This window comes from Nomascus leucogenys, chromosome 8 (genome assembly GCF_006542625.1).
Source record: "Nomascus leucogenys isolate Asia chromosome 8, Asia_NLE_v1, whole genome shotgun sequence".
Lineage (NCBI taxonomy): Eukaryota > Metazoa > Chordata > Mammalia > Primates > Hylobatidae > Nomascus > Nomascus leucogenys.
In genome coordinates, this window is record NC_044388.1 from 46,159,918 (window position 1) to 46,182,801 (window position 22,884).

General features: G+C 40.6%; 1 protein-coding gene across 2 annotated transcripts; it reads left to right on the forward strand.

Annotated features, from left to right (window-relative positions):
* Positions 1–3,318: 3,318 nt before the first annotated feature.
* On the forward strand, positions 3,319–22,884 carry GOLGA7 (golgin A7). 2 transcript variants are annotated; one of them, XM_003269621.2, is made up of 6 exons: positions 3,319–3,489; positions 3,756–3,888; positions 10,418–10,570; positions 17,816–17,917; positions 18,963–19,025; positions 21,479–22,884. In XM_003269621.2, exons 2-5 carry the CDS (start codon positions 3,778–3,780, stop codon positions 19,008–19,010), a joined length of 414 nt encoding a protein of 137 aa, XP_003269669.1. In that variant the 5' UTR covers positions 3,319–3,489; positions 3,756–3,777; the 3' UTR covers positions 19,011–19,025; positions 21,479–22,884. The 2 variants fall into 2 exon arrangements, with proteins under 2 accessions (XP_003269669.1, XP_003269668.1); XM_003269620.2 differs by having other exon boundaries at positions 3,378–3,540.

Below are 22,884 nucleotides of genomic sequence, written 5' to 3' on the forward strand. Positions count from 1 at the left end.
GGGAAGATGGAGGCAGAAATTGCAGTTATGCTGTCATAAGCCAAGGAATTCCAAGGATTGCTGGTAACCGCCAGAAGCTATTTGGTTGGTGCAAAAGTAATTGCGGTTTTATTTTTCATGGCAAAACTAGAATCTAGACACATGAGTGTGTTTAGGGATGAGGGAAGATGATAACAATACGGCTCATCGTCCTTTGATTCCTCTTTCACCTAGGGTCGATCCTTTTCCCAAATATGAAGAGGGTTTTCCTTGGGTTGTATTTGCCCTCAAATTTCCTCAATCAAAAATAATCTGTTTGCCGGGTGCAGTGGCTCACGCCTGTAATCCCAGCACTTTGGGAGGCCAAGGCGGGTGGATCACAAGGTCAGGAGTTCAAGACCAGCCTAGCCAACATGATGAAACCCCGTCTCTACTCAAAAAAATACAAAAATTAGCTGGGTGTGGTGGCACGCGTCTGTAATTCCAGCTACTCAGGAGGCTGAGGCAGGAGAATGGCTTGAACCCAGGAGGCGGAGGTTGTGGTGAGCCAAGATCGTGCCACTGAACTCCAGCCTGGGCGACAGAGTGAGACTCCATCTCAAAAAATAATAATAATAATCTGTTTTACCACCTAGTCTCAGTGGCCAAGGGCTGCAGGAAAATACTCCAAGTATACAATGTATGAAAATTGTTTTCTTCGTTCACTTCAGTCTAATGGGACTGAAATTTTGAGGGTAGAGACTGTTTTACCTGTTTAAGGGTGTTCTCAACCCCTAGTAACAAATATGTAGAAAAACAGCTCGTAGGAAACGTTACTGAGTCAGTAAGGAAGCATCAACTTCAGAGACAAACACTAGTAGACATTTAATGCAAAACAGGATCAGATCATGAAACAGAATAGAAAGTCCACAACAGGCAGACAGAGAGACAGACAGACAGACACACAGACACACACAGACAGACACACACACACACACACACACCACTGATTTTCTTTTTTTTTTTTTTTTTTTTGAGACAGAGTCTTGCTCTTTAGCCCAGGCCAGAGTGCAGTGGCACTATCTCCGCTCACTGCAAGCTCCGCCTCCCGGGTTCACGCCATTCTCCTGCCTCAGCCTCTCGAGTAGCTGGGACTACAAGCGCCCGCCACGGCGCCCGGCTCATTTTTTGTATTTTTAGTAGAGACGGGGTTTCACCGTGTTAGCCAGGATGCTCTCGATCTCCTGAACTCGTGATCCGCCCGCCTCGGCCTCTCAAAGTGCTGGGATTACAGGCAGGAGCCACCGCACCCGGCCCCCACTGATTTTCAACAGAGATACAAAGGCAATTCAGTGCATAAATGAGAGTCTTTTCAACAAATGGTACGTAAACAACGGAATAACAACTGAATAATCATACGGGGGGTGGGAAGAGTTTCAATCTATACCTGTGGGAGGGAGAAATGCCCTCCCCAAGAGGTCCACACCCTAATCCTCTCAAACCCCTAACGTGTTAAGAAAGTAAAAAGGCAAATCACAGACTGTGAAAAATGCATGCAAATCATATATCTAATAAAGGATTTTTCTCCAGAATGTATAAAAAACTCAAAACTCAAAAACAGCCCGGCCAAGTTCTCATGCAAGTATAAAGGCCTCAGGAAAACATCTTTAAACATACAAAAATCCAAGAATTAAAGTGCCTTAAAAATTTAAAACTGACCTTCAGTCCAGCCAATAAAGATATAAATCAAAACAAAACAAAACAAAACAAAAACAAAACAAAAAACCCCTCAACAACAGGAAAATAAAATACAAACAAAAAAAGGGCAAAAGTTTTGAATAGACACTTCACCAGAGAAGATACATGGATGGCAAATAAGTACAGGAAAATACGTTCAAAATAATTAGTCATGGAAAAATGAAAATTATAGCTGCAGAAGATATCACTACACAAGTCTTGGCAAAGATGTGGAGCAACTGGAACTCTTGTGGGAATGTAAAATGGTGTCACCACTTTGGAAAACAGTTTTCAGTTTGCCAAAAAGTTAAACATGTTTTTACCGTACAATCTAGCCATTCTACTACTCCTAGGTATGTACCCAAGAGAAATGAAAGCATTAAGGTCTACACACCTATGCAAAGACTTGCAAATGAATGTCCATAGCAGTTTTATTTGTAACTTCCTGAAACTGGAAGCAACCCAAATGTCCATCAACAGATGAATGGATAAACAAACTGTGGGATGGCCATACAATGGAATAGCTATCCAGCATCAAAAATAAATGAATTATTGATAACACAACAACAGATGGACTTCAAAATAGTCTATGTGAAAGAAGCCATGCAAAAAAAAGGGGGTACACACTATATGATTCAATTTATATAAAATTCAAGGAAATGAAACTAATGTATAGTGACAGAGATGGATCAGTCCCTGGGAAATGGGGTCTGGGAGAGGCAGGAGGGAGAGATTACACAGGAGCTGGAGGAACCTTTTCAGGGCAATGGAGCTTTACTACCTTGATTGTGACAATGGTTTATGGGTGTATTAATATGTCCAAAGTTATCAAATCCACTGCTTTAAATATGTGTGGTTTATTGTATGCCATTTATATCTCGAAAAAGCTGTTTTTAAAACACAGTAAGAGAATTTTTCATATTTAAAAGGCAGGATATTTTAACTATATTAAATATATAAAAGACAGTGGTACTAACAGGTTGTATTAGCAGGAGACAAGGGTAAGGTGGGGTTTCTTTGGCTGCCTTGCAAAGAAATGCTGAGTCAAGTAAGGGCCAGTGGGCAAGGAGGGCGGAACTGCTTGTCCCCTTGGTCACCTGAGGGGCATGGGTGGGGGCTGGGTGGAAATGGGGAGTGAGAGGAAATCCGCCGTCGAGAGGCGTGGATGGGAGCTGGGTGGAAATGTGGGGTGAGAGGAAAGCCGCCCCAAAGAAGAGTCTGGGCAGGGGCCGCCAACGCTGGGGCCCAGGCAGGTTCTTCGTCCTCACTTCCTGACCCTTTCTCAAGAGTCTAGGGACCAAATGGATCCATCCTCGGAGCCTGCTTTCTACTTCTGAACACGATGAGCAGTTTGTGTTTGAGGGTTTGGGGAGAGGGTGTTGTTTTTTCTTTATGTTTTTTGTTTTGTGTATGAGTTGGGTGGCATAACCCACACGTAAGCTGCGACGTCCAGTCAAGAACGAAAACAACCCCTCACAATCAGTGATCGGGAACCACCTGCCACAATCACTAGGGAAGTGACACAGCCGGGAAACTCCGCCCCTCACACCCCCGCGCGCTCGCGCCTGCCTCAGCCCCACAGCTCGCCCCGCCTCTCTCCTGCCGGAAACAATCCCTGCGCGGGCGGAAGGCGGGGTCGGCCCTGGCCCCGCCCACAACATTTCCCTTCCTCGGCCCAGCCCCACAGCGCGCAGCTTTGGCAGGGTGGCTTTACGGCCAGAGGAGAGGGTGGGTCCCAGAGCTGAGGTAGGAGGCCGAACTGAGGGGCGGGGAAGAGGCTTTTTGCGGCAGGACGTAAGTGACGGCGAAGGCGGTGCGACAGCAGCTGGAGGGCAGAGGAGGCGGGTTTGTGTTTCCCGGGCCGAACCGGGTTGTGGGGGGCGCGGGGCCTGGGCCAGGCGGCAGCTAAGGCCCGCGGTGACAGCATGGGTGAAGGGGAGCGGGGCAGAGGAGGCATTGGGCTGTTTTGGGCGGCGGGTGGGGGCTAGGGGCTGGCGGGTCGGAGTCCCGGGTCCAGGCCGGGGCTCTGACCCGCGGTTGGTGTTCCCCCGACCCCGCAGCGCGGGGTGTCCTGTCCTCGCCATGAGGCCGCAGCAGGCTCCGGTGTCTGGAAAGGTGTTCATTCAGCGAGACTACAGCAGTGGCACACGCTGCCAGTTCCAGACCAAGTTCCCTGCGGAGCTGGAGAACCGGGTACGCAACCTGGCTCCCCACGCCTGCTCTGGCGAGGGAGAGAGACTCACCGAGGACGGGAGGGGTGTGGGCGACAACCGGGCCGTTGAGGGTCCCGCAGTTCTGGGGAGGGCCACGCACAGAAGGGGCCTTGGCCAAAGGTGTAAGAAGAGAGCCACTAAGCAAGACAGGTGTTTGGAGGAGGAAGAATAATATAGGCCGATCCCCGGGGTTGACGACCTTTTGGAACTTTGTTGCCCGGTGCCGGGAATCTGGATCCAGCAGTCTTCCCCTGCTGCACTCCCCCAAATCGCCACCCTGGGTTATTGTCGGCAGCGATGAAGAGCCAGTTCCTGAGGCTCCAGGTCACCTCAGTCACCAGGTTGTAACTATATCCTCCTACCTCTCCGCGCAAGATAAATCATCATCATTCTCATGACTGGTGTTTGCTGCCTCTGTGCTGGCCGCACTGTTTGGCTGAAAGGGTTTATTAGGTGCATTGCCAGGCGGTGCATTCAGGCTTTCTTGGAAACTTAAAGACGTAGGGCGTTAGATAGGCCTGGACAGGAAAATGTCTCAGAACAAGGCCTTAAACTTGTCACATTCACTGGGAGCCACCTGTTTTGTCTTGCATATCAAAATGGTCATCAGGATATAGGTCCTTTGGGCAACACTGCAAGCAAAAATGGAAGAATGGGATTTGCTTCCCCTTCAGACCTAGCAAAACGTCTTTTTAAAAAAAAAAAAAAAAAAATCATCGTATATTGTTGTAGAGGTAATAGAGTGTGTGCGTGCCTGCCTGTGTTGTTGTGTGCCCACATGTGTACACTCAACCAAAGATTCTTTTGGTCTTGACACGTGTTATGTAGATTGTGTTTCCCGTTCAGGGATCAACTTCTGGTTAGCTGGAAGCAGGTTTTGTGGCTCTCTTCTCTGTGACAGGGAGGGCGAGGGCCTGAGAGGTGATTAGGCATTCCTTGGGTGTGGGACTGAGAGATGCTGGTCATGGGATAAGTGGGTGTGGATGAGTCTGTGTAGAGAAATGTGTAGCAGTTATTTACAGTCAGTTTGCAGTGAGGTGGGTTGCGCTGCTGGATTGCCATGGTTGGGAAATCAACAATGATCCATTATAGTTTCCTTCAGTTTGACACAACCATGGGCAGGTTCATGGCCCAAATATGTTTCTTGAATTGCAAATTGATCAAATATGCCTTTAAAAGATGGTGAGGTGACTTGTTTCTGAAATGCCATTTAAATGCTGCAGTATGTTGTCAACTATGTTATGAGTTAACTGAGCGTGACAATAGGTGGAACTATCCACAGTGGTTTGAAGAGGTAGAAATTCAGCAAGTGGCCAGTTGGATAGAGCTACTGAATGTTGTTTTAAAATAATTTAACATCACAATTGATGTGTTTTACATGTTAAGATTGACATGGAATCAGGCTGGGCCCGGTGGCTCACGCCTGTAATCCCAGCACTCTGGGAGGCCGTGGGGGGTGCATCACTTGAGGTCGGGAATTCAAGACCAGCTTGGCCAACATGGTGAAACCCCATCTCTACTAAAAATACAAAAATTAGTCAGGCGTGGTGGCGGGCATCTGTAATCCCAGCTACTCAGGAGGCTGAAGTAGAAGAATTTCTTGAACCTGGGAGGCGGAGGTTGCAGTGAGCCGAGATCATGCCATTGTACTCCAGCCTGGGCGACAGAGCAAGACTCTGTCTCAAAAAATAAATAAAATAAAAAGATGTACATGGAATCAATCAAATGTTTTATTTTTAAGCCTCTTACGGAAACTATGACATACAATTTGTGTACTTCAAAATCAGAATATAAAGTATTCTTTTTTTACCACAATTATTTGGACATTAAAGATTCCTTTGCTTTAAGGTTTTAAGGCAACACTCACACCTCATATATTTGAGCTAAATGTGTATACGCAGAATCAGACATTAGCCTTACACTCTGTGTGTGGCAGAGCCTTTATTTTGTAATCTAAGTGCAAAAGCACAATGTAGTTACAGTGCTCCACTGATTTCTCTCAGGAAATTGATGTTTCTAAATTCTGGAGTCCTTTTACCTCTTTGACTCTGTATAGCCCAGAACTGCTTGTGGTACTGAGTACTATATGGAATGTTACATGGCACTATTCAATTGTGCCTTTGAATTTCTTTTTTCTTTTTAAATGTTTGGGTTAAAACACTAGCTTATGCTTTTAAACCACTAGAAAAGCTTTGATTGTGTGTGTATGCGTGTATGTGTGTTGAGATTAAATTTAAATTACAGGTTTAAACTTTCCTTGCTTTGATGAAAAATTGAAAGGTTTCTGTTTCTCTACTACTTACCCTAGAAATTTTACTGATTGCTCTGCTATTGGAGCTGATTTTCCTTTTGTGAGAACATCACACTTGGCAACGTAATAGAGACACAGACTGATATGCAAGTGTTCTGTATTATTTTAAAGCATTTTTTAAAAATACACACACATTTGTGCCCTTTAATTTGGGAGTAGGATAGGTTCTGTCTGTTAACAAGTTCATTTTCTCTGCTGCCTTTTAGAATGTAATACTTCGATGCTTAAGCGATTTGTTGCCAGAACCATTCCTTAAAGGAAACTTTATTCTCATTAGCCAAAATACGGATATCTTAGTTACCCTTGGTCTGAGTAGAAGAATGAGTGAACTGTAATTGAGGCATTTTTTCCCTTTAAAAATATGTCTCCCCATCTGGTTAATAATTACCTTTGACCTGCCACCCTTGATACGTGATCACTGCAGGCTTCACCATGCTTTCTACTGTGTAGTTCACAGTAATTCTGGGAAAATGAGCCTGATTTCTCTTTCCATTCTGATTTTTGATGTTTGTGGGTCCAAATTTTATTTGGCTCTGACTTCTCATGTATCTAAATTTTGATAGAGCTCCTGTATCAGTGTCCAGGAACCTAAGGGAGAACACTGGCCACTGTTTTTCATAGCCTAACGGTAGTAAGTTACAAATGCCAACATTTGTTCTCTTGAGCCCTTTCTTGTGAAGTTTGTTGTTTGCCTTTACTGATGCCTTCTGTGATTTTTACCCTTTATTTCCCTTTTTTAAAATAACCTTTCAAAAACTTGTTGGCATTTACTTTTCTTTAACCATTTATCCTTTTTTTTCTTTTTTTATTAACCTTTTTTTGTTTGTTTGTTTAACTGACATATGATTTACCTCTAACCTATAAGGCATTGTAATCTCGGAATAACGCATAAGAATTAGTGTGTCTGGCTGGGCATGGTGGTTCTCACCCAAGTAATCCCAGCTGCTCTGGAGGTTGAGGTAGGAGTATCACTTGGGGCCAGGAGTTCAAGACCAGTCTGGGCAACATAGCGATACTCTGTCTTTAAACTTAAAAAATAATAATAATTAGGGTTTCCGGGATAAATAGTAATTCTAATATGAAAGAAATATGTTTCTGGGTTGAATCCCATGGTTTTGAATTGTATTGTAAAGAAATATAAATAATTCAATGACTTATAACATAGGCACATCAAATGTGATTGGAATTATTTAGACTTTTGTAGACTTACTGGTGGACAAACTGAAGGCATTAACGTAGGCATAATTAGGTGAACATAACAGCTTACATTTTTGTTTGCTGAGCTCTCCTCAGTCTGTTTTCGTGAATGAGAACTGTGACAGTGTCCCAGATGACCAGCCTTGACACCACATCTTCAAGGGGTAGCTCAGTGAAGAAACGCTGCCCCTGTGCTTAAAGGCCGTCTTGACCCACCTAGCCTTTGTCCAAATCTCTAGTATTCCTGGAAATTTAACTCCTCTTGAAAAATGGGTAGAGCCAACACCACTTTAAAGGTTACATTAAACTCATGCATGCCACTAGCCCATTGACTCCTCACATTTTCCACACAACGGACAAAACAATGACTACAACTGCTTCTAACTTAGAGAATTGTTATAGCTTAAGGATGATCATGAATTGTTTTACACTTTAAAAGATTATGTTCTTGAGGCCAGCTGCAGGTGGCTCTTTCGGAGGCCAGCGGTGTGGATCACATGAGGCCAGGAGCCTGAGACCAGTCTGGCAACATGGCAAAACCTCGTCTCTATTAAAAATACAAAAATTAGTAGGGAATGGTGGTGCACGCCTGTAATGCCAGCTACTCGGGAGGCTGAGGCACGAGAATCACTTGATCCTGGGACCAGAGGTTACAGTGAGCCAAGATTGCGCCACTGCACTCCAGCCTGGGTGACAGAGTGAGACTCTGTCTCAAAAAAAAAAAAAAAAAAAAAAAAGATTACGTTCTTGGGAATAGTAGGGCTCATACTGTATGTTGAGGGTATTTTTTCTTTCTTTCTTTTTTTGAGACAGGGTCTCACTCTGTCACCCAGACTGGAGTGCAGTGGTGAGATCTCAGTTCACTGCAACCTCCACTTACCAGGCTCCAGCAATCCTCCCACCTCAGCCTCCTGAGTAGCTGGGACTATAGGCATGCGCCACCACACCTGGCTAATTTTTGCATTTTTAGTAGACACAGAGTTTCACCATGTTGCCCAGGCTGGTCTCAAACTCCTTAGCTCAAGTGATCCACCCAGCTCAGCCTCCCAAGTGCTGGGATTATAGGCATGAGCCACCACGCCAGCCTGATTTTTTTTTTCCTGAGTCTATTTCTATTATAAAGAAAGACTTAATAGGTTCACAGAGACCAGGAAAGGAAAAAAAAAAGCCAAACAAAAAAGTCTTTTAAATAAAAACTTCATAAAAGAGAGAATTCATACGTAAGTAGTTATTAATTTTAGAAATAAGGGAATCCTTATGCGAGAGAAGGCTTAGAGTGCAGACAGATAAGAATGGCAGTATTGGATGAATACTCTCCTAATGGGCCTTGAAAGTCCTGGGATGAAGTAGCAAAATTTGAAATCTGTTATACAAAGTACTATTAGAAGACAGTAAAGTAATATTGGAAGAATAAAGTAAAAGCAGATGATTCAGTGAAACAATGGATGACAGTACAGGTTCTTATGTGAAATATGTGGAACCAGAAGTATTTCAGTTTTTGGGGTTTTTTTAGATTTTGAAATATTTGTTTATAGTAATGAGATATCTTGGGGATGGGATCCAAGTCTAAACACGAAATTCATTATGTTTTATATCCACCTTATACATATAACCTGAAGGTAATTTTACACAATATTTTAGATGACTTTATGAGACAAAGTGTGTGTACACTGAACCATCTTATCACCCTTTGAGAGCATGCTTGCATGGGAGAATCTGGCTGTGCATGGAAAAGATACATGGCAGCTGACGGGGGCTGGAAGGGTCTTTTTCCCTTGGGGACACTGAATAAACTATATGTTGTGCACCTGCATTTTGACTGTGACCCCTCACATGAGGTCAGGTTTGGAATTTTCCACTTGCGGTGTCATGTCAGTGCTCAAAATTTTCAGATTGTGGAGCCTTTCTGACTTCAGAATTTAAGATCAGGGATGCTCAACCTGTAGTAATATTAGTGTAAATGTAAGATAATGGTGTCACCAAATAGAAAGAGGTAATAAGAATGACTTGATGTGAAACATTGTGTATTAGCTAGAGATTTTACCTTAACAAATTTTACCTTATTTAGTAACAAGATAATTGCTTCAAAAGAGATAGACTGAGTAAACAGAATATAGAACCTACGCCTTTTGATCCTTCTGCTAAAATGCCTTTTTTTTTTTTTTTTTGCCTAGTAAATTCCAGTCTTTAGTTACTCAATTTAAGATTACCTGCCCTTCCCAGATAAAGAGAATTTCTGCTTACTTTTGTGTCCCTGCTAGACTTTATATTTGCCTATATGATAGTACCCTGTCAGCTTATTGCTTTTTTTTTTTGAGACGGAGTCTCGCTCTGTTGCCCAGGCTGGAGTGCAGTGGCACAGTCTCAGCTCACTGCAAGCTCTGCCTCCCGGGTTCACGCCATTCTCCTGCCTCAGCCACCCCAGTAGCTGGGACTACAGGCACCCGCCACCATGCCCGGCTAATTTTTTTTGGTATTTTTAGTAGAGACGGGGTTTCACCATGTTAGGTGGGCGGATCTCCTGACCTCGTGATCTGTCCACCTCAGCCTCCCAAAGTGCTGAGATTACAGGCGTGAGCCACCGTGCCTGGCCAGCTTATTGCATTTTTATATTTACATACCTGTTCTGCTTGCATAATTAAACTCTTAAGGATTGAGACAGTGCTTTATCTTGAGATTTTTCATAGTATCTGATAGTAGGTGCTCCGTAAATGTGAATCTAAATGAATGGAAAGAGGAATAGAGCCTAAAGTTACTTGAAATTTAGTAGAAAGAATAAAGAAGTACCTTATTGAGCCTTGAAGCTATCCAGTATTTATAAGTGGGATAAAATTAAACAAACTAAGCAGTTTTGGTAACTTAGGCCCAGATTTAATCACCAAAAAAATTGTCAACTACTGACTAAGAATGGTGACAAAACAAGATGAGTTAATGATGGCATGCATTAGTAAGTTGATTTTTTTTTCCCAAAACTTATTTTTAAACTCTTTCTTCTCTACAGATTGATAGACAGCAGTTTGAAGAAACAGTTCGAACTCTAAATAACCTTTATGCAGAAGCAGAGAAGCTTGGCGGCCAATCATATCTCGAAGGTTGTTTGGCTTGTTTAACAGCATATACCATCTTCCTATGCATGGAAACTCATTATGAGAAGGTAACGCTACATTTGTTTTCACAAAAATCTCTTAAAATCATGAAGAAGGCAAGTTTATTACACATTGATGCTTACATGGTGATAGTTGCCGTAAAATATTTAGGGGCATTTATCATTCAAATTGTGTTGTTCCTATGTACAGAGGCACATAGTGCTGAGTCTTTCAAAACAGGTTACAGTTGGTATGTCCAATTGCAGTTGACGTGTCAATGTTCAGACTGGCCTACACTTAAGAAGAATGTAGAAAATCTATATGTTCTCTTCCTACTCAGCTTTCTGGGAATGTTTTTACTTTATTTCCCTAAATTTCACTCTCTTCTCCCACCTGAGTTCTTTCTTTCTCTTTGCACCTGCCTGCTAGCTCCCAAATTGCTGATTTCTCAACTTAAGATGACCAGAAGTCAAACCGCCCACCTCCCATTTTGTCAGTAGCACCCCTGTCTTTTCAGTACCATCTTTGGGCATGAGGGATGAAGAAGAGAGAAAAATTAATCTGTTTTCAAAGACTGAAATATCTTTCATTTTCCCAGTCATTAACTTTTTGTGATTTCGTCTGCCACTATCCTGGGTTATGCCCTTACTCTGTCTCCTAGACTATTGAAATAGTCTGCCTTGTCTCATTTCTTCCCTCCTTTTGGTTTTCTAAACTATCTGCTGCTGTTTTTATAAAACACAGATACTACTTCTGCCAAGTCAGAGACCTTCCCTGGCTTCCCATGTTTTACCACTGGGTAAAGTTCAAGGCCCTGCTCAAGCTGACCTCAGCTTACCTTTCCAGCACTACCTCCCATTCCTTCCTTCACTTTCTCCCTCAGCCAAACTCCATCCCTCACTGGTCAGCAAACATACCCACTGTGGTTCTCCTCCACCTGGAATGCTATCTTCCCAGGTTCAAATCCCACCAGTCCCTTGGGTCTCACTTCCGTCTAACTTTTTCTCTATTTTAGTCTGAATTCTTTCTCTTCTCTTGTGTCCCTACAACATTTTATTTGTATCTGTTTTCTGGCACTTGCCTCACTCTTCTTTGGAATATAGCAGTTTATGTTCTTGTCTTATTTGCCTTTCAAGTATGTGTTTTTCTTGAGGACAATGCCTTAACCATTTTGTATCCCTCTTCATGCCTAACACCATGCTTTGGGTATATCAGGCACTCATTGAATGTATGTTAAATAAATGACTGTAAATTAATCATGGTAAGCCCCTGGTATATCACTAAATGCTGACAGTGCTTAGAAAACGAAATGCTATAAGAATATATTGTGCCCCATCTGATAGAAATGTCTTACACTCCATGTAGTGGAGAATGCATATAGTTGCAGCTAAAGTTTTTGGAGCTGTTGGCTGAAAATGCGGTTGTATTCTTCATTACCATCCTGTTACTATAATTCCATCTCATATAAACAGGTATATTTAAGTATAGTTATTTATATCCTTCCCCATGTTGAAACAGGAAAAGTTCTCTTGTCCCCCTCGCAGTGTGTGCGATGGGGTGTGGCTTGCTTCTTCAGTACCCTGCTGCTCAAACCTCTAGAGGAGCATACAGATGGGCAGGCTGTGGGGCTCCAACCCCACGGCAGTGTCTAGGGATGAATGTTTTACAGCTCCTGAAGCCCCAGTGGGCATGTTACAGGGTGCTCTTTTAGTTTAGCCGCCCATAGGTGGCTTGTGTTAGCTCAGTTAGACCCCTGCCTTATCACAAGGGCAGAGGGCTTTCTGTATCCCAGAGTTCTTGCCTTGGTGTACCAGAAGAATCGGATCACATGTGGGCTTGGAGAATGAGTGCGAGGTTTTGTTGAGTGGAAGTAGCTCTCAGCAGATGGGGGAGCCAGAAGGGAGATGGTTTTCCCCTGGAGTCAGGCCACTCAACGACCGAACTCTTCTCCAGCCACCCTGGCCAAACTCCACATGATTCTGCCAATTGATGGCCTACCGGTGTGCCAGTGTGCTCCTAAGCCAGTGTGTTCCTCCACTAATGTGCGCCTCTCGACATCCAGCTGCCTGTTTGTCTGCCTGCTAGGGTCTCAGGGCTTTTATAGGCACAGGATGGGGGTGTGGCAGGCCAGGGTGGAAATGCAGCATTTGGGCAGGAAAACAAAAATGCCTGTCTTCACCTACTGGGCACAGGCCTGGAGGTGGAGCGCTAGCCAGGGACCACGCCCTTCTCTACCCAGCACTTCCCTGCCTGCTTCTGTATCATTTAAAGGGACCATGCTCTTCCCTTCCGATTCAATACCACACAGAGAAGCTTTCATTCATGTTTAACTTTCAAAATCAGAAGTTATCAAGGCTTAGTGTCAGCTTTCAGTCTGTTTCAGTGTATCTCCTCTCTAATAATACATTCAGTGAGTGAAGGCTCAGGGGATTTGTTTGTTCAGTAACTGTTGAAAGCCTACTGTGTGCTAAGCAAAGTGCTGGGACATAACGGAACAGGGCAAACATGGTTGCTGACCTTGTGGAGTTCATAATTAAGTGGTGACAGCTGATAATAACAAGGAAACAAAGCCAGCAAAATTACACATTATGATAAGTGCCTTGAAGGAAGCAAACTGGCCTATGGTTGAAAATAATAGGCGGGACCTAATCTAGGGTGTGTGGTCAGAAGAGGCCTCTGAGGTGGTGACATTTAAGCTGTTGCATGAAGGATGAAAAGCCTGGGGCATTAGGGCAGAAAGATGAACATATACAAAGGCCCAGAGAGCTTGATGGACCCTGGGAACTGAGAGAAGGTGATGCGCAGGAGAGGAGGGGCAGAGAATGATGGGAGGTGGATTTGGAGAGGTAAGCAGGAGCTGTAACATGGAGTGCCTAGTCCATGGAACGAAGTGTAGATTTTATTTTTAGTGCAAGTGGGAAGCTGCTCAAAGGATTTAATCAAGAGAGTGATGTGATCAGATTTTCATTTTATTTATTTTTGTAATAGAGACAGGGTCTCACTGTGTTGTCCACACTGGTCTCGAACTCCTAGGCTCAAGCGATCCTCCCACCTCAGCCTCTCAGAGTATTGGGATTAAAGGCATGAGCCGCTGCGCCCAGCAAGATTTTCATTTTAAAGAGATCTCTTTGCTTTGTGGAAACAAGGCATAAGAATAGAAGTAGGGAAACAAGTTAGGAAGCTCCACAGAAGTCCAGGCAAGACTAGGAAGGGAGCAGGGGAGGTGCAAAGAGGTGACCAACTCCAAGGGATATGTTGATAGTCAGCATGAATGTAGGAGGGGAAGGTAAAGCTGAATTCATATGGGTAGAAACTATCATGTGGAATGGCTATTTACAGAAGTCCATAATATTGCTAATTTAAGGTAGAAGCACATCTCTTATGCTTTGTGAAGTATTAAAAGGCTTGAGTTATTACATCTGTTGATAAAACTTTAATTGTATTTGTCAAAGTATATTTGCTGAAATAGAAGTACTGATGTCATTTGTAAAAAGAAATCGGTAATTGGGTGCTAGTCAGTTCAAACTAATTATGAGATCTTGGACAAATTAATCTGAATTCTCTCAACTGTAAAATGGATATTAGAATTAATAATTTTCCTCACATGTGGTTAGTGCTTAATAAACAGTGTTTTCTTGAGGTCGATTTTTTTTTTTTTTTTTTTTTTTTTAAATCGAGACAGAGTCTCACTCTGTCACCCGGGCTGGAATGCAGTGGTGCGATCCTGGCTCACTGCAATCTCCACCTCCTGGGTTCAAGTGATTCTTGTGCCAGTAGAGATGAAGTTTCACCATGTTGACAAGGCTGGTCTCAAACTCCTGGCCTCAAGTAATCCACCTGTGTTGGCCTCCCAAAGTTCTAGGATTACAGGCATGAGCCGCTGCACCTAGCACCCAGCACCCAGCCTTTATTACTTTTTGAAAAAAAAAAACTGGAGATGGGGTCTCACTATGTTGGCTGGGCTGGTCTTGCACTCCTGGCCTCAAGCAATCCTCCCATCTCGGCCTCCCAAAGTGCTAGGGCTACAGGCATGAGCCACTGTGCCCAGCCAAGATAGATTTTAAATGAAGTTACCTATGTAAGTTTTAATCAGATATTTGTGAACTCACATATGATTTTTTATTTTCAAGTATAAGTAATCTTTTAGCCAGCTGCTAGTTTATTTGGGTGCTGAAAACACTTAGCAGCTCTCTATTAAAACCCTTCCAATTATTAAATCTTGGAAGATGGTCTTCAATACCAGAAATACAATGGAAATTTGTTGATCCCAATATATGTTTTAGCTTGGATTTGTAGACATTGTGTAAGGTCCTATTTTATAGTCTAAGCAAGGCCCCTTTCTCTTTATAGAGCAAATATTATAAAGCAAGTAAAGACCAAATAAAATTATTCCAGAAACCAAATTTAAGGCATGGCCACATTTTAAAAATAGGTGATATTTTGTAGAAACTGAACATGGATAACTAGATTGTGCAGAATTAATAACTGGAATGATCGTAGTTAAGATATGATATACCTATACTTTTATTAGAAGCGTGTATTTGTGTTTCGATAAAATGATTAAAATGTAAGCACAGCTGCCCTCTCCCTTTCCCAGTTTGTCTCTGAGGAATTTTTGTGCTATTATTTTCTACTTACGAAAGGATGGGGTTGAGTCATTTAGTCTGTATTGTTTTAAACACCGAAATTCCTAGTCTACAAACAGTAAGCCAAATATAACAGTGCTTATACTTTGTCATGTGTGTTAAGTTTTTTGAAATTGTAAATAGGCCTTTTAAAACTCAGTAGAACAATCATGCATTTTTCCCTATAATGTGCTATTTATTGATTTAAAATGAAGATAAAGACTTCAGTGTTATTTCTCTATTGTTGCTACCCATGATAATTAGGGGACAAATGGGCTCATGGAAGGTTCTCCTCTCAGTATCTCTCTGCCTTATTCATGAACTAGAAAACATCCCTTCTGCCTATGTGCTGTAATCTCTAGAAGGAACACAGGAGGGAACTTGGATATGTTCTGAAAACAGTAAGATGTGGTGTTCCTTAGCCTCAATCAGGCCATTTTTCTTGAAGGTCTGGAAGGCTTTCTCCAGTTGAATATCCTCAGGGAGGACAGTAGTTTTTCCAAGGTTTGATTGTGTTTCACTTTGTAAATATTACACAAATTGAGATTTGAGAGTAACAGATAACTTTGTTAAATATCATGGTTTGCTTTGACATTGATTTACCAAAAATAATAAAGTGTGAATAAAATGTCAACATATGATTTCTTGGGGGTGAGAATGGCGCTTTGTCCTTTCTGAGATGGTGGTATGAGTTTACACATATTAATGCTTTCTGCTATTAAAGAGACTTTAAGAGTTTTATCGTTTGTTTTAATTTTTATTTTTATTTTGAGACTAAGAGTTTTAAAGCATCTTGTTAAGGACAGTGTGGCCTTCACCACAATAGTATAAGAATATTTAGAGCTTATACAAAAAGGAAAACTAATCGTTTTCTTTCTGAACTGATAACCCAAGTGCATGTCAATGTTACTAAAGTTTATAAAAAAAAAAAAAAACTTGCCCAACAAAGTTACGCTTGAACCAAATAAAAGAATGATGTTGCTGTTTCTTTGCTAGTAACCTGTACTCAGAGAAAGGAGACGGAAAGCTGTTCTGAAGGAATCCTTTCTTTGAAACCAGCCATGCAGGCATTTTTCTGGGTGTCTTCCCTAGTATTAATGGACTGGAGTGAAGGGAGACTGAGTCTCCAGTTTCCAAGTCTGGCAGGTGAGCTGAGAAGGAAATTGGAGAGAAGATTGAGAGGCCTTAGTTGGGCACCTTTATGGGCTACTTCCTTCTATTCATTATTTTAAGATGATTGACAAACTCTGATGTGAAGATAGTGCCTAAGGGGTTTTTTTGCTCATAAAGACCAAGCACAGCTCAAATTCTTTGAGTGCTGAAAATAGGAGAATGATACATGCATTGCTTCAGGTAATTAGATGAAAAAAAACAAATCTTTTATTTAGAAATAGTACTCCTAATTTATTACATAAGAGCCATGCAGATTGCTCTTTCAATAATCTTACGCTCATTTGAAGAAGCATAAAACATGAGATTTTTTATCCCCCAAAAATACTTGAATAAACTGTTTAAATTACTTTTCTTCAATTAGAAAATTCTTTATACGAAATAGGTAGAGTTTTAAATTCTAAATCAGTTTATACCAAAGCATCTAAATTGTGACATCCTAATTTGTTAGTTTGGTCTGTATGTTATGTAACCCACACTTAAATCATTGCTTAATTTCCAACTTTATTTTCATACAGTTCTTTTTTCCCTTTAAGTTGTGATCACATTTGTGACTTTATCATTTGCTAATAGTGTGAATTTAAGGAAATATATAGTAATTTAAAGAACTGGATCAAAGCCTCTTTTGAACATTAGAGCCAGAAAAAAGTTATGATGACTTCGAGCCTGAAATAAAACATGTAACTCTTTGATTTTGGATGTAGCTATTAAGATTTATTTTCTTCTAGCTTATCTGTCTCAGAATTGCCTTTATTAAAGCTGGAGATTTGGCAATTTCCAGAAGTTCCTTTGTATCCTATCTGGTTTTTGTCTACATTTGCTTTGACTTTTACAAGCTTAATACTAAACTTATAAATTGAGGTTCCTGTCTAGGAAATGAGCAAACTGCAGAATAGCACTACATGCAGTCATGGAAATGACATAAGACACTTGTATTTATCAGAAACTCCCTAGCAGCTAATGCCCACATGCTCTACAAAGGAAATAAACTTTTTAGTTTTGAAATAATGGGGCTACCTTTTGTTACAAGCCCACCTTATATCATTACTTTAAATTGATGAACATGTACAAAGGAGAGAAGCAGTCCTTTAAGTTTTGTAAAAGGCAAGGCCAAGAACTGTCCTTGATTTTAGAAGATGTCACATTAACAGCACTTTATGAATAGGAAAAAAGCTTGAGCAGCCATTGTGTATATAACCATCTGTGTGTTCCTCCACATGCAGGATTGAGGTGACTGGGAAGTAGGAATAAAGGGGTTGGTTCTCACCGTGCCATTGTATGCTTTTGTATTTATTTACATTGTGTTGAAGATATTTTTGACTGGAAGAGTCCCTCACACTTTGCTATATGTCATATGCAACTCATGTGAGCCAAGTAATCACAGCTGTATTCCACCATATGAATATCCGTGTGACTTGCCTTGAAAACGAATTCCCACTGCCTATTTTGAGATCTCACTAACACTTAAAGGGAAATCTGATGAAGTTTGTAAAAAGCTGTGGTGTTTCTTTCTGTCAGGTTCTGAAGAAAGTCTCCAAATACATTCAAGAGCAGAATGAGAAGATCTATGCTCCACAAGGCCTCCTCCTGACAGACCCCATTGAGCGAGGACTGCGAGTTGTATCTTTTTAGTTTGGATCAGAAAGTCTAAATATTTATAACAAGAAAATGTTGATATTGTTTGGCATCGGCTAGAGAGAATTTAACTCCCATCCTGTATTTGCCGTAGGTAGTTTCTGTGTGAATTGCATACCTACTGTAAACCCCCTGTCTCCAACATTTTTTATTTTAAAGCATATCCCTCCTTCCATTGCATGGTGCAGGTCTCTGTGGTTTGTTTACTATTCTGGTCACCATCTTTCCTGGTGGTTCTAAGGGCATCTTGTAGTAATAATGGGGGTGGTTTGAGTAATGCATTTCAGCTGCAGAAACCCTGAACCTGAAGCTCCTTTGAAATGGATAAACTCATAATGTGTGGTGAGACTTGTCATCCAAATGAATTGCAGTTTCATGGGTTCATCTGACTAGTTGAAATCAGTTACAGCTGCCAGATGTATAATTTCATTACCTTTGACATACTGTGCATATTTTTAGAGGCAGTAAGCTTTGAAAATCACTAAGTGAATTTGGTAAATAAAATTGCAAAAAACTAATTTAGCTTGATAACTAGAGTAATGGGTAAATAAATTTTTTTAAAAACCTAGGTCACATAATCCCAGGCCTTCCAGCTGATAATAATTTCAGCAGTTTTATTATACTCTGCAACAGTAGTTCTTAAACTTTCAGGGGTTATGAACCCTTTCCCAAGAAAAAAGTTTTCATATAATTTCAGGGTATTTTTAAATCCCTGAATTCATTACCTCCATGGATTCTCAGTTAAGAACTCCCTAGTTCAACAAATAAAGCATCCTTTTCAGAATTTGTTTTCAAAACGTAAGTTATCAGTGTTTGGGAAGGAACTACATATGGACTACTGTAAGTAACTACTTTCTTAAAATTTTCAGCAAATTGGAGAAAGCAAGCTTAAGTAGGAAAAAAGTTTAATAATTGAAAAATAAGCAAAGCAAACTGAAAGCAAAGTCTGTAGATCACACCGTCCCCCTTGCCAAGTCCCCTTTATGTGTTGTGTCCTGTAGTGTGTTTTCTTAATAGCCATGCTGTTTAGATTGAAATTACCATTTATGAAGACAGAGGCATGAGCAGTGGAAGATAAACCGTAGAATTAAAGGTAAATATGAAATGACATGGCTTGTATGCAGCTTTTGCAAGTTTAGAGGATGCATGAATATTCTTCCCCGCATGGTAAATAAATCATTAAATCACGCAGTTAAATAGTGGTATATTTGCTGTGTTAGCTTAAGCTAGTCACCGTATTAGCTTGATATTTAAAATGTGTATTCAGCCCAAGTTCTATTTGGTGATAGAGAATTTAATTCTGATTTTTTTTTCCTACTGTATTGTGTTCAGACTGGTTTTGTTGTTACTTTGGTGGGGGAATGGGGGATGGCAGTTACTTGGTTTGTTTTAATATTTCAAAATTATCCTAGACATATAAATACTTGGATTTTGCATATAAGAATGAGTTCAGAGATGTCTACCTATACGACAAATGGCTTTAATAAGCAAAGGAACATTTCAGAGGGGAGTGGGGAGATTCCGAATATTTCATTTATTATATTTAAGTGGCTTCAGACCCCTGTGGAAGAAACCTTACCTACTGAGTAGAAACATAAATTTCATTCCTTTGTTTAAAGTGTTAATGTCCTTAAATATCCAGATGCTGCTCTTTAATGAGTAAGAAACAAATTAATACTAATAAGAATCTCTAGGCAGAGTCACATTGAAGCCCTAAGTACTTTAGCATAGCCTTCTAAGTGACAGGAAGTAGCACTTCACTATTTCTGCCAATTTCAGTTATGTGGTCTTCCTACAGAAAGTGTTCTGCTGCTGTGCTTTTCTAGTTGACTGTGCTTATAGGTATCTGTCACTAATTAATAGACAGCACGGACACAGAATGTACCAAAGCAGACATATGTCTTCCTAGGGCAACATTAATAACAGCTACCATTTTGAGGGCACCTACTATGTGCCTGGTATCGTACAAATGGTACTTCTGAATCTCACAAGAACCCTACAAAGTATCTCCCCATTTTACAGATGAGCAAACTCAGATACAAATAGATTAAATGATGTTCTCACAATCACACGGTTAACGAGTATTGGGATATGGACCCAAGTCTGATTGACCATAAAACCCCTGTCTTTTACACCATACTTCCTCTCAGTACTTGGAGCAGCAGGAACATGGAGAAAGGGAAGAGTTCATCAGATAATTCTAGAGGTTTATCCCCTTCTTTTCTTTTTCAGTACTTAAAAAAAAAATACATTTTGTCTGCTCCTGTATGATTTATTCAAGCTATGCAACATTCCAGAGCTGCCTTCTTTAGCACTAGTGAATGTGTCACCTGAATTCCTGAAAGCCAAAGATCTAAATCATTATATCCTCTGCCATATGTTGTATTTCCTTAAAAAGCCTTTGTTTTGGAACACTTAGTGTTACTTGTCCATACACTTTCTCATGTACAATTTTCAAACTGATACTTCTCAAACAACCAGGAACCTTCTGTGTAGCTTTTGTTCCATGCCATGGTTTGTATATCAGTTGCAGCTGTGATGACTTGGCACGGCCCATTTGTCATGACTCATTTTGCAGCTATTGTGTAATCATGTGTTTTTCTGATGTGTGGGGTTTGAGCAATTACACACCAGAGGCTAATCTATCAATACTCAAATAACTAGAATTTTGAAATGGGAAAGATTTACATTAATAACTTCTGGATACCATCTTTCATGAATGCAGATATTTTTGTTCAACACAGTTTCGTTTTTGGAGTTGGGTGTTCCCAAGGTCCAGGATGCAATGTGGGCTGAGATCTTGGAGAAGGGGAGGAAACTCTAAGCATAATTTATTCAATTCTTCCATTTTTCTTCAGTCTGCAAGTTGTCTGCAATTTGAAGCAGTATGTGGGAATTAGTGACTTAACAAAAGACTACACAAACATGAGGATGGCCTTTATTTTTAAAAGGAGCTTTAAACAAAAATGCCTTTCTTTAAGCTTAATTTTTATAATACCTTGCATGTATCTTTTTTATCACATTGTTATTGTTACATACACTGGTGTTTTCTCTCTGGATTAATATTGCCATCTTTATATAAAATGAAATACATGATTATTCCATCACAACTAGTGATAATAAAAACAGCTAATGTTTGTTGGCACATCTGTGCCAGCACTATTCTAAATCCTTCATTTTAATCATCACAACAACCCTATGAGGTAGATATTGTTATCCCTGTTTTTCAGATGAGGGAGCCGAGGCAGAGAGAACTTAAGTTGCTGGCCCAAGGACGAACAGCTAGTAGACAGCAGTCAAGGCAGCCTGGCTCTGTGGTGATGTGCTTGGTCAGAGATCTGAATATATAGGACTTTTAGATTTGTAGACTATTGAGCTGTAGACTCATTTAGACAAATGGTACCAAGATATTTTAGTAGATAAAATCCTAGGTTAGTAGAACATAGACCACATGTTACAAGCTTATATCAGTTGATGGAAGAAAAATGGTTTTATGAATTATTTTCAGCATCTCTCTCAAACCTTTGCTTCTCCCTCTAATTACAGATCCCACTTCCAGCCGGGCCCCTCATATATCCACTGGCCGACCGCAGAGTGTCCCTACCTCCTCTCCAGAGCATCATTCCTTTCTATCTGCTGCCAGAGCCACGGTGCCATTTACTCCAAGGACTCACTTTCTAAAATTCCACACCTGGAGTGACCTCTAGTCGCTCAGCATCCACTTTGTGTCTCCAAATTGTGTAGGACTCTGTAATCTTTTGATTAGTTTCTGAGAAAACACAATGAAGCATTTCACTTTTTTTTATTCAAAGCCATTTAATAAAACACAGTTGGTCAGCCCAGTGCAAAGCTTATTATCTGCCACCAGTACGTACCATTGGTTCTCTTCATTCCTTGGGCCAGCTTCTCAGGTGGCTTTAGACCTCAACAAGCCGTATCTTCACCAGTGTTCTATCTTGTTCCCCTAAATTAATAAAATGCTTTTCTCCAGGATTTTGGTGAGGGTTGGCTGTGGCTGTCGTTTTGCTAATGCACCTCCCAGATTTCAAAGAATTACCAGTTTTACCATGACTCAAATCTTAAGATCTGTTTCTACTATTCAGTTCCTCAAACTGAAGCTTATTGAAAAAAATAATGTATAATATTATTTGTTTTATTATAGCAATTATTCCTAATTAAAGCAGTATTTAATGCAATTTCCATTTATTTCTTTGGAGAATTTTATGTCATTGTTGCATTACCTTGAATGTTGGAAAGATGTGATGCGTGTTGCTTGTTCATCACAAAAATCAGTAAGCACAATAAAGTGGATGCCAAACCATCAGACACATAGATGTTCCCGCTGTGTCCCTGGATATGGAATAAGCAGGTATAAAACATATTTTAATTATAGTTTTGTTATAAATATAACTTATGAGAAAAAAATTTGATAGGAATAATACTGTATATTACTAATTTTTAACTATCCCTAAGGCAAACCTTATGACTCACAGAATTTTCTCATATACAGTATTCAGTACACAGAAATCTTATGATTGGCTCAAGTACAGTAAGTTACTTCTCAGTAAAACTCTCAAGTCTGAGTCCATATTTGTAGCTCTGCTTTTGGCTGTACGTTCCTAGGATCGGGGCTGCTTATGCCTTTCGTTTATCCTTGGGGTTTGAGAGTGCTGTATTTGGGAGAGAGTTTAAAAATACATTAGGAGAGGGAAACCATTTAAAGTTTCACTGTCAGAGATATTGTAGGTGCTAATACTGGATTTCGTCTTTCAGATTTAATTTCTTTTATGGGTCTGTTAGTCATTCAACAAATCCCATAAGTATGTGTAATATTTTAATTGCGTAAAACTCATTTGTTACTTTACAGCCTGTAATAGTGTGTCTGCATTTTCAACCCGTTGCAATAACTTTGCTGAAATATTAACACGTTAATAAAACTTTTCTTAAACAAA